The following is an 11,726-nucleotide window of genomic DNA, read 5'->3' as shown; positions in this document are numbered from 1 at the left end:
ATTTTTTTCTGTCCCATTAGGGGCTACCATGAACAAGATTTCTATCTCGTAGATTAGTGGAAGGTTGAATTACGATGCAAGCGAGGGAGGGGCTTAGCATGGACCTTTACGATCCTCCCTAATGTTCAAGTCTACCAGAACTGCTGTCCAGTTACGGAGAGCAGGCAGTCAGGGTAGAGTAAGCCTTTTATGGGGCCTTCCTAGGGAAAGCAGCCGCCACCGTGCTTTCTGGTCTCTGCTCATCTCCCACGTGTCTCTCAGGGCTACACAGCCTGACCAACTTCTTCACTATACTGGGGCACGGGGTCTCTGCCCCTGAGGTTTTCAGCTGCACATTTGTACACACTGATGAGCAGTCAACCAGGAGCCCCTAGCTCTGTCCCAGAGCAAAGAGAGCCCATGTTGGGTGTGGCTGTGCAGGCTTGAAACCCCAGCATTCCAGGGGTGACAGTGGGAGGAGCAACTGTTCAAGGCCAGCGTTGGCTACCTAGTGAGCTGGAGGCTAGCCTAGGAGACAACGTCTAAAAAAAACCTAAATAGTCTATGGCCATACCCTCCTAGAACACGCCCAGCCTAGTCCGTTCTGGAAGCTAAGCAGGAATAGAATCTGGTTATAGCTGGATGTGGAGATGGAATTTAGTGGGGCTGGAAAGGCGGTTCAGCCGCTGAGAGCACTGGCTGCTCTTCCAAGTTCCAAAGACCCACATTTGATTCTCAACTCCAGGTCCAGGGTATCTCATGCCCTTTCTGCTTCTCAGCCCTGCATGCGCCAGGCATGCAAGTGCTGCACAGACTGTACATGCAGGCAAGAAACCCATACACATTTAAAAAATTAATGTAAAAAAGAAAAATAAAATGAATACGTAGACAGACAGAGCGATCAATGACAGATTATTGCCTAGCCATTCAAACAGTGAAGACTGCTGAGCATTTGGTATGTGCCAGGCCCTGTACTAGGGAAACAAAGCCAGACCTTACCCTCAAGGTCAGAGGCTAAAAGAAGAAGACAGGAGGCAAGAAAGAAACAGCTGGCTGGGGACTATAATAAAGAGCACAGAAAACTGTTCCACGTAACCGAGCTAGGGACTCAGGGATCAGGGACGAATTCCCAGGAGCCATACGCTTTGAGTAGGAATTTTGCGGCCCCGTAGGCGCTCCATGGCCTCCTCTCAGAGACTTCCAGGACACCGGACTACGGAGCTAAGGGGACCTGAGCACTGTGGCCTGGCTGCCCCTCTCCGGGCCTCACTCTCTTGGCCTAGGCCGGGGCTGGGCGGGGCTTCGGCCAGGTGCGCCGCAGCGCTTCGCGGAGCCAGGAAGTGTGTCCCCAGCGGCGACCCGTGCCGCGCTCCCGCGAGACGCTCACCTGCGACCCAGGTGAGTGCCGAGGGGGCGGGGGAAGGGCTGGCTGGAGGCGGCTCACCTGGCGGGGCAGGTAAGTCCGGAGCGGACCCGCGGGGGCGCGGAGCGGCGCAGCCCCGAGTGAGTGACCCTGGAGGCCGCTCCTGGACGGCAGCGGGGCGCGGGGGCCCGGCTCCTCGGGACCCGACGCCCACTTCCGGGGTGCGCGGGCCGGGCCGCAAGCCCGAATGGGCGCGGGGCTGGGCGGGCCGGACCGGGAGGCCTGGGGACTGGGGCCGGGCACCTCGGAGCCGTGGCAGAAACCGTAAGTGCAACAGCGTCGGGACTCGCAGGCAATGGCGCTCGCGGCGAGAGAGGCCGTGCGCGCCCCGACGGCAATGCGTACCCGGTGCCTGCAGAGGATCGGGAGGCTGAGGCTGTGCCTGGGGGTGGGGGTGCCCCGTGCTCGAGCTCAGCTGACCACGGCTTGGTGACCCGAAGCTTGCTTGGGCGGAGGGGTCGGTGCAGCCAGCCCGTCCTGTGGACGCAGGGAAAGAGCCCGTGGAGAGCCCCGAGTGTGTGTGTGTTTGTGAGGACTGGCGGAAAGGCCAAGGCCACGAGAAGTCAGAGAGTTCTGGGGCCGCCAGACCCTCGAGCATCCTTGTGACTGAGCTCGTCTTCCCAGGCTCTCGCTAAACACCAGTGCCTCATTGGAGCGCTATAAAGACTCTAATCTCTCCCGTTTAGGCAGATGGGATTTTCAAATTTTATTTGTATTTTATTTCATTTGGTTAATTGTTTTATGTGTTTATTTTTAATTATATTCAATTTAATTAAGTATATATTTCGTTTTTGTTTTTGAGATAAGGTCTCATATGGCCCAGGCTCCTTGTCATCCTGTCTCGTGTTGGGTTTAGGGACACTACTCTAAAGGGAACCTATTTAAAGATGATGAAATGGGGACCAAGAGTCTTGTTCCAAGCTAAAAGAGAGGCGAGAATTGGCCCCGCTCCATTAGGTGACCAATGTTACTGGATTGGTAGGAGGGGGAGGAGCAGGGAGCAGGGACCCTGGTGGGGAAAGGACACTGCGGCCAGACACTATCAAACCACAAGTAGGAAGGCTGATTGGTTGGTTGTTAGGATTTAAGACAGGGTCTCTCTTTTGTAGCCCAAGCTGACCTTGTTGAACTCCAGGGAATCTGCCTGCGTTGGGCTCTCCAGTGCTGGGCTTACCTGAGTGAGCCGCCATCCCTGGTTTATCCTAGGCTTTGCTCATTTGTTCCCATTCTTCCCTGACTGGAGATGTGGCACAGAGCGAGGTACCCGGGCTGAAGAGCCCTAGCCCACCACACAACAGCTTGCCATCTTGCTCTAGCCCCCTCTGAGCTTCAGATTCCTGGGCTGTGAAGTGATGGTAAATTACTCACATGGTAGTTGTAAGTGATGGAAATGCTCTCTGGCCGGAGCATTGCTGCTGTTTCCTCAGTAGTTAGCATGGTGCTGGCCCATGGTAAATGTGTGTGTTGGATATGAATGTACCCTACAGTAGTCAGTCCTAAGCCCTTGGGGAAAGAGACAGTGGCCCAGCCCAGTGTCGGTAACCGTGATACTCCCACAGACCCACAAAGTTCAGCTTGGTGTGATGCTGAGAGTGGCTGATTTGGGTAACACTCGAGTTGCAAGTCCTCAAAGGATGCCAGCTCGTGCTGGCAGTCCTAACTGGCTCTTACAAATCCACAGATGGGGTGGGGTAGTGGAGGACATAGGTAGGAGTGGGTGAGGGTCTGAGGCCAGGCCAATGAGTACAAACAGAAGTGTGTTTGTGGGGGTTGGGATGGAGCTCTATTGGTAGAACACTTAGCATGCATGAGACCCAGAGTTAGAGCCCCAGCTCTGTATCAGCCAGCACTTGTGAAGGCAGGAGGATCTCTTTTCCGGAGGTACATAGTGAGTCTGAGGCCAGCCCGGGATACATAAGAGCCTATCTCAAGAAACAAAAGGGGGTGGGTGGACACGCCTGTAATCCCAGCCCTCAGGAGGCAGAGTTTGAGACCAGTCTGGTCTACAGAGCAAGTTCCAGGACAGCCAGGACTGTTAGAAAAACTGTATGGCGAGGGCTGGGTGGGGAGAGAAGAAAAGAAATCTGGCTTTGGACAACTTACTTAAGCTTTCTGCCTTAGTACAGTGGAATAATACCAAGAATGTCTTGAGAATTAATAGATTTATTACAAGCAATATGTTTAAGGTAATGGAGGCTGTGAGTAATCACTTTCAATGGAATGTAAACTGAGGCTAGGGAGTTAGTCTGTTTTACCGCCGTGTCCTTAGAGTTTAGAGTGCACAGTGGGACCTCAGCATTTGTTAAAGGACTAATTGGATCCAACCTCATGTTGAGTAAATCAGGACAAACATTTAGTTGTCTCCCTCTGAATTGTGAAGAACATTTTGTTCTGTTGAGATGGGGGTCTTGCTTTGTTAGTCTCAAAGTCACGATCCTCTTGCCTCAGCCTTCATGGGACAAGGGTGACTGGTGTGTGCCACCACATTCCCTCGTGAAACACTTCTAAAGTCACTTACTACAGTTTCAGTTTCTGTACCTTTTCTTTTTTAACTGAGCAGCAGGTGTTCCAAGGGGGAAATACCTCCTTCAGTTTATAGACCATATAGGCATACACTGTTCGCTAGGAGTGCTGGCTCCTGCTCTGGTATGCCTGGAGCCTAAGTCCTTTGTCTTTCTACCATAAAGTCACACAGAATGTGTCTGTGCCGTGCTAACACCTTCCCAAACTGACCTTGTTCTAGGCGTTGAAGCAGAAAGGAGGCTAACCTTTAAGCTCAAAGTCCCTGGGGATTTAGGCTTATCCCAAACCAGTGAGTACAAGGCTGACCCAGTCATCAAGAGCCCTCAGCAGAAAGGTATGGAAAGAGGGGCTTATTTGGCTAGAACTCCTCAAGGTCCCCTAGAGAAGGAGAGCTGAGTGGGTCCCAGAAACTGTAAAATTTCAGGAAGAACTGCATCTTCATCCAGCATAGCGAGTATTCTTTGTCTGTCTGTCTGTCTCTACATGAGCTCTCCAGGCATGTGCTGGTAGGATGGTATAAACCATTGATGATCACACTACAGATATGTGTCCCTTTACCCCTAAGAGCTATAGTCTGCTTCCTAAGCAAAGATACTAGGCTATTTTGTTTCTCTTAGAAATGTGTGTATCTGTTGGTTCAGCTGGCATACCTTTAATTCCAACACTCAGGAGGTAGAGTCAGGCAGATCTCTGTAAGTTCAAGACCAGCCCTCAACTTGGCAAGTACTGCTAGGACTACATAGTGAGCCTGTCTCAAAATAAATTTTATATAGGACTCCATAGTGATTAAATCAGAGGTAAAGGGCTGGGCGGTGTTGGCCATGCCTTTAATCCCAGCACTCAGGAGGCAGAGACAGGTGGATCTCTGGGAGTTCTAGGCCAACCTGGTCTACAAGAGCTAGTTCCAGGACAGGCTCCAAAGCTACAGGGAAACCCTGTCTCGAAAAAACAAACAAACAAAAAAAAAATCAGGGGTAAAGGATAAAGAATCAGCATCTCAGCATCTCAGAAAAGGGTAGGAGGCTGGAGAGATGGCTCAGTGGTTAAGAGCAATGGCTGCTCATCCAGAGAACCCAGGTTTAATTCTTAGCACCGACATGGTGGCTCAAAATACAGACTAAGGACAGTTAACTGTGGTTAAGGCCTTCCTGAGTATGGCACTACATCGTCCTTTAGGGTCCCTTGGTGATTTACTCGATTCTGCCTGCTTCATCCTAGGAGGTTTTTGGTTTTTGTTTGTTTGTTTTGTTTTGAGACAAAGCCTCACTACATAGCCCAGGCTGGATTAGGACCCTCACATAGACCAGGTTGTCTTAAACTCGCAGAGATCTCTTGTCTCCTACTGACCCTACTCCATGCTGGCATTAAAATTGTGAGTACTGCCGGGCAGTTGTGGTACACGCCTTTAATCCCAGCACTTCGGAGGCAGAGGCAGGAGGAGCTCGAGTCAGCCTGGTGTAAAGAGAAAGCCTGTCTTGGAAAAACAAAACAAAAACCGAGCACCGTGTCTGGCTAGCTTTTTTTCTTTTCTTTTCTTTCCTTTTCTTTTCTTTCTAGGATCTCATGTGCTGGGCTGGCTAGCCTGGAACTCACTTTGTAGTGCAGGATGACCCAGAACTACTAGTTCTGCCTCCATCCCCAAGTGCTAGGTTTTCAGACAGCATGTATAGTTGATTTATCTTTCGTTTTGCCTTGTCTGACACATGATCAGGCTCAGTGTTCATCAGTAAAACAACCGTAGTTCTGAGATACCTAGCACATAAACCCGAGGAATGAAGATCAGTATTACTGTTTTAAACAAAGCTGCTTTCTTTTTTACTGATTCTCTTATCTTAGGCCTATGTCTGCACTTGAAGGAGCACTGTGTGGATGTCAGAGGACAGCTTTTAAGAGTTGGTTCTCAGCCAGGCGGTGGTGGCACACACCTTTAATACCAGCACTTAAGAGGCAGAGGCAGGTGGATCTCTGTGAGTTCAAAGGCAGCCTGGTCTATAGAGTGAGTTCCAGGACAGGCTCCAAAGCTACACTGAGAAAACCTGTCTCAAAAACAAGCCAACAATAAAAAGAGCCGGTTCTCACCTTCCACCTTGTGGAAGCAGAGTCTCTCATTTCTGCTGCTGTGCTGTGCTGCGCTGCGCTGAGCTGTGCTGTGCACTCCAGGCTGGCTGGCCCGTGGGCTTCCAGACAGTTCTCTCTCCCATCTCACCGCAGGAGTGCTGGGATGACAGATGTCATCACTGCTTTCACATGGTTCTTCACTGCGAGTGCTCTCACCTGGCGAGCCATCTCCCTAGTCCATGAGGATTAGTTTTGTGGCTAGGAACCAAAACTGGTTGGTGTTGCCAGGCAAGGTAGTACACTCCTTTAACCCCAGGACGTGAAAAGGGAGATCGGAGGACCAGGAGTTTAAGAGCAGTTTTGGCTACCTAGCAAATCTGAGGCCTAACTGCCAACATGAGACCCTCTTGTCTTAACAAAACCAATCCTTCTCTCTCCAAGAAGAAAAAGAGAAACCTACTTGATGGTAAATGTTTCTAGGAGGGCACATCTGAGTAGGATGAGAGACCCATTCATGCCCGTGCCCAGGATGACGGGGACGAAGAAAGGAGGGGCAGTGGTGGTGATCGTGGCAAGGCTGTTGAACAGAGGCCTGCACCGGGCTCAGTGATGGCAGGAAAGTGGGGACAGTCCTCAGGAAGTAAGGTCCCTGCACAGCTTACCTTCTTTGTGGAAAAATATATATCAAAATTACCATTTTAATCTTTTACATGCCATTCTTTAGCACACCATCCTGTGGCATTAAATACATCCTCCCCTTCCAGAGTCTGACACCTTCCCAGCTGAAATTCTGTACCATCCAACATAACCCCCCCATGCTCCTGTGCATCAGCCCCTAGCATCCACCACACTATTTCTCTATATCTGTTAAACTGGTAGTTGTGGAGAGTTCATATAACTAAACAATAGAGTATTTGTTCTTTCTTGTATAACTTATTTCATGTAGAATGTCTTGAAAGTTTATCCATGTCAAAGCACAAAAGAATTTTTTTTTCTTTCTTGGCTTTTCAAGACAGGGTTTCTGTGTAGCTTTGGTGGCTGTCCTGGAACTAGCTCTTGTAGACCAGGCTGACCTTGAACTCTTAAGAGATTCACCTGCCTCTGCCTCCCAAGTGCTGAGATTAAAGACTTGTGCCACCACTGCCCGGCTAAGAATTTCATTCTTTTTAAGGTCTAAATGATATCCCCAAAATGTTTCAGTTTATGAGTCGATTCATCTATTGATATACTTTTTAATCTTTTAACCTTTATTTTCATTTGATGTGCATGGTTTGCCTGCATATGTGTCTGCACACCACCTGCATGCAGCACTTGTGGCAGTCAGAAGAGGATGTCAGATCCCCTTGGACTACACTTGCAATTGGTTGTTGATGGGCATGTAGGTGCTATGAATCAAACCCGGGATTCCTCGGGAAGCCCTCCCCCCAACTGATGAACTTTTGGATCAATCTTACTTTATGGTTATTGTAAATAATGCTACTATGAACATTAACATACAAATGTTTAAAGTTGCCAGGCAGTGGTGGCGCACCTTTAATCTCAGCACTCGGGAGGCAGAGGCAGGTGGATCCCTGTGAGTTTGAGCCCAGCCTGGTATACAAGAGCTAGATCCAGGTCAGGCTCTAAAGCTACATTGAAACCCTGTCTCAAAACAAACAAACAAAAAAAAAACCAATAAAATAAAGTTGACTGAATTTGCTAAGTCATATGGTAATTTGGGGGAGCTTTGAGGAATGTTAAAAACTTTTTTTTTTTTTTTTTAGATTTTATTTATTTGTTATTTTCGTTTTGAGACTAGGTCTCACTGTGTATCCCTGGCTGTCCTAGAATTCACTATGTAGACCAAGCTGGCCTCAAAACTCACAGAGATCCTCTGTACACCACTATTCTAAGCAGAGATTTTATTTGTTTTTATGTATATGAGTGTTTATCTGTATATACATCTATGCACCTCATGCATGCAGTGCCCACATAGGCCAGAAGAGGGCACTGGATCCCCTAGGACTGGAGTTAAAGGTGTAAGCTGCTATATGGGTACTATGAATTGAACCCCAAGTCCTATAGAAGAACTGCCAGTGCTCTTAACCATGAGCCATCTGTTGAGCCCCCACTTACACATAATTTTTAAAAATAATAAGGACTGACACTCAGGAGGCAGAGACAGGTGGATCTCTGTGAGTTCCAGAACAGGCTCCAAAGCTACAAAGAAACCCTGCCTCAGAAAATCAATTAATTAGTTAATAATTACAACTAGAAAGATGGCTAGGCATTAAGATCACAGGTTCCTTTTCCAGAGACCCAAGATTCGAATCTCAGTACTCACAGTATAGCTCACCACCATCCATAACTCCAGTTCCAAGAGCCCCTACAACCCTCTTCTGACCTCCATGGGCACCAGACACACACGGCACACACACATATATACAGGCAAAATGTTCACACACACAAAAGAAATCTAAAAAAAGTTTTTAATTTTTTTGTATATGTATGTGGAGTGGGGAGTCCCTGTGAGCGCAGTGTGGGCAGAAAACATAAGAGGGTGTCACATCCCTAGAGCTAGAGTTACAGGTGCTTATGAATCCACATTCTTAACTGCTGAGCGGTCTGTCCAGCCAGTTTTTATGTTTTTTGTTTGCTATACTGGGGATGAACTTAGCGCCTCCTTCATGTTATGTAGGCCATGCATGCTACATTTCCAACCTGTGTGTTCAAAATTTGAAGAACTGTTCTGTTTCCCACAACACCTACATTATTTCATAGCCCCATTAGCAAAGTGCAAGAGATCCAATTTCTCTGCATCCCCATTGACACTTGTAATTTTCTTTGTTTTGTTTTCAATAATAGCCATTCATTGAGAAGTCCAGGAGATTGTAAAGCCTTAGTTAGACCACAAAGAGAACTTTCTGTTTGGGGCAAGAAGAGCTCAACGTTTGCAAGGGTTTATGGAATGCACCATCCGTCCTCCTCACAGGCTTCCCAGGAGTCTAAAACTCTTCAGGTCAGCCCAGGAGCTTGTCTCTGACCTCTGCTTCTGACATCCTCCTGGCTTCTCCCCTGCAGGTGCCTGGCTGCAACAAGCCATGCTCTGAGTCATGCCCAGGCCCGGACAGCCTCGCCCATCGTCTGGGCCGCCACGCTTGGGTCCCTGGGAGAGGCCAACAGAGCTATGCCTGGAAACGAATGATGAGCGCTCCCAGCCCCCACCAGGCCGCCGCACCCGCAGGCCAGACCCCAAGGACCCTGGTCACCACGGACCAGAGAGTATCACCTTCATTTCAGGCTCTGCAGAACCGGCCACCGAGCCCCCAACCTGCTGCCTCCTCTGGCGCCCCTGGGGGTGGGACTGGTGCAGGGCTGCCTTCTGCTTTCGCCGCTGCAGGGATTGCCTGCAGCGCTGTGGGGCTTGTGTGCGGGGCTGCGGCCCCTGCTTATCTGGTGGGGACCCCACTGAGGGGTCTGCCGAAGCCGCCTGGGTCAAAGAGCCCAATGGTGTGCCGCCCAGCCCGGACCGTGCACCTCCCAGCCGCCGGGATGGCCAGCGGCTCAAGTCCCCCATGGGCAGCAGCTTCAGCTACCCTGACGTTAAGCTCAAGGGCATTCCGGTCTACCCCTACCGCCATGCCACCTCCCCAGTCCCTGACTCGGACTCCTGCTGCAAGGAGCCCCTACCCGAGCCCCCTCCCACACGGCACAGCCTGCCCAGTACCCTCCCCAGCAGCCCCCGCGGCTCCGAGGAGTATTACTCCTTCCACGAGTCGGACCTGGACCTGCCCGAGATGGGCAGTGGCTCCATGTCGAGCCGGGAGATCGACGTGCTTATTTTTAAGAAGCTGACAGAGCTGTTCAGTGTACACCAGATCGACGAGCTGGCCAAGTGCACGTCGGACACCGTGTTCCTGGAGAAGACCAGCAAGATCTCAGACCTCATCAGCAGCATCACACAGGATTACCACCTGGACGAGCAAGACGCCGAGGGCCGCCTGGTGCGCGGCATCATCCGCATCAGTACCCGCAAAAGCCGTTCCCGCCCACAGACCTCCGAGGGGCGCTCGGCACGCTCTACAGCCCCCGCTGCTGCCCCTGATAGTGGCCATGAGACCATGGTGGGCTCTGCCCTCAGCCAGGATGGTAAGTGTGCCCAAGTAGGGAAGCTCTGGCTTCTAGGACGGTTGGGCTGGGTTCTTTGTGGGGCTTACCCGTAGCCAGCTGACACATCTCTGAACTCTTTGGCACAATGAAGCTGAGAACTGTGGGGAACATGCAGACTCAGTGGCCATTGCACAGTCCCCAGCATCCATCCATCCATCCATCCATGCATCCATTCATTGCATCTGTCAGGCTCCTCCTTTCCCCTATTACTGAACAGCTCCCAAGCCTGGACTGAACAAGGGCCCAGAACTCAAGAATTTGGACCTCTGCAGTAAACAAGAAAGGCTAGTGATAGTTCATGCTTGTATTCCCAGAATTCTAGAGGTTTGAAGAAAAAGGACCGCCAAGCATTCCAGGCAAGCCTGGGCTACAGAGACCTTGTTTCAAAAAAACAAAACCAAACCCCAAGAATTTGCATCACTGACCTGGCCTAACCAAAGTCCCACCTGCCCACTACACACCCACCCATGTCTTAATCATATTTCTCTAGCCTGTGTCCCATGAGCGCCCTTCTTCACTGAGCTGCTTTATACAATATAATGACCACTGTCTATTCATACTCCTTCCCTAGAACTGACAGTGCAGATCTCCCAAGAGACAACAGCAGATGCCATCGCCAGGAAGCTGAGGCCATATGGAGCCCCAGGTGTGGTCCTGACCTGACCAGAGGGTGGGAAACTACACTAGGGCCCTTCCGATGACCTTCCAGCTTACTTTGGGGGTGGGTGAGGATGGGATCAGAAATGGAAAAGGGCCTGAGCAACCACATATCCACTGCAACCTTGGAAGCTGGCTTGAAGAGAGAAAGTTCCCAGAATAGAGCTAGAAGTGATTGGGAGTAAGCTGGACGGCAGGCCTCCCATCCTGCAGCTGCGGAAGCTCCCCTTATGATGTCTACTGCTGTCCTCTGGGCCGCCACAACCCCAGGAGCAAGGTCATAACCCTTTTACAGACAACTGCTGGGACTTGACCACCAGGAGTGGGTTGCCCAGGCTGTTACAGCTGACTAGGCTCAAGCCCCGCTGTTCTAGTCTCTGCAGGCTTCTCCTTGGCTGAGCTCCTTCCCCTCTCTGAGCCTCTGCTTCCTCCTCCAACCAGGGTATCCAGGCAGCCAAGACTCATCCTTCCAGGGCACGGACACAGACTCTTCAGGGGCACCCCTGCTGCAGGTGTACTGCTAACCCCCACTGGCCCAGCAGTCACAGCCCCTCCTGGAAGAAGCATAGCCAGCGGAGTCGAGGAACCAGGACCCCTTTGTGTGGAGGCCAGATCCTGAGCCCAGAAGCAGTGACCGTGACCTCTGGCTTCTTTCGCTGAATGACTTTAGACCACATACATTTCACAGGACCATGGTGCCCCGACCTCTGCCTGTTCAGCTGGACTTACTGCTGCCTGGGCCTGTTTCTTCCTGTGAGCTGAAAGCAAAGTCTTGGGAAGTAGCTTCCCAGTTCCGTTCCCATGTTACCCTAAGCAATTATGGAAACTATAGGTTGGGTTGGGGACAGATGGCCTCTTTATGTGATTCTCTGGGCAGTGCCCACCTGTTATGTTGCTGAGCAGTTTGTACTGATCTTGGCTGTTCTATATTGTTAAC

General features: G+C 50.6%; 1 protein-coding gene across 1 annotated transcript; it reads left to right on the top strand.

Annotated features, from left to right (window-relative positions):
* Positions 1-9,075: 9,075 nt before the first annotated feature.
* On the top strand, positions 9,076-11,726 carry Kdf1 (keratinocyte differentiation factor 1). Its single transcript, XM_026782256.1, has 3 exons — positions 9,076-10,111; positions 10,704-10,778; positions 11,231-11,726. The coding sequence occupies exons 1-3, from the start codon at positions 9,076-9,078 to the stop codon at positions 11,311-11,313; spliced, it is 1,194 nt and encodes a 397-aa protein (XP_026638057.1). The 3' UTR covers positions 11,314-11,726.

The sequence above is a fragment of the Microtus ochrogaster genome, chromosome 10 (assembly GCF_000317375.1).
Source record: "Microtus ochrogaster isolate Prairie Vole_2 chromosome 10, MicOch1.0, whole genome shotgun sequence".
Lineage (NCBI taxonomy): Eukaryota > Metazoa > Chordata > Mammalia > Rodentia > Cricetidae > Microtus > Microtus ochrogaster.
Note: the sequence above shows the minus strand (reverse complement) of the source record. Positions and strands in the feature narration are given on the sequence as shown.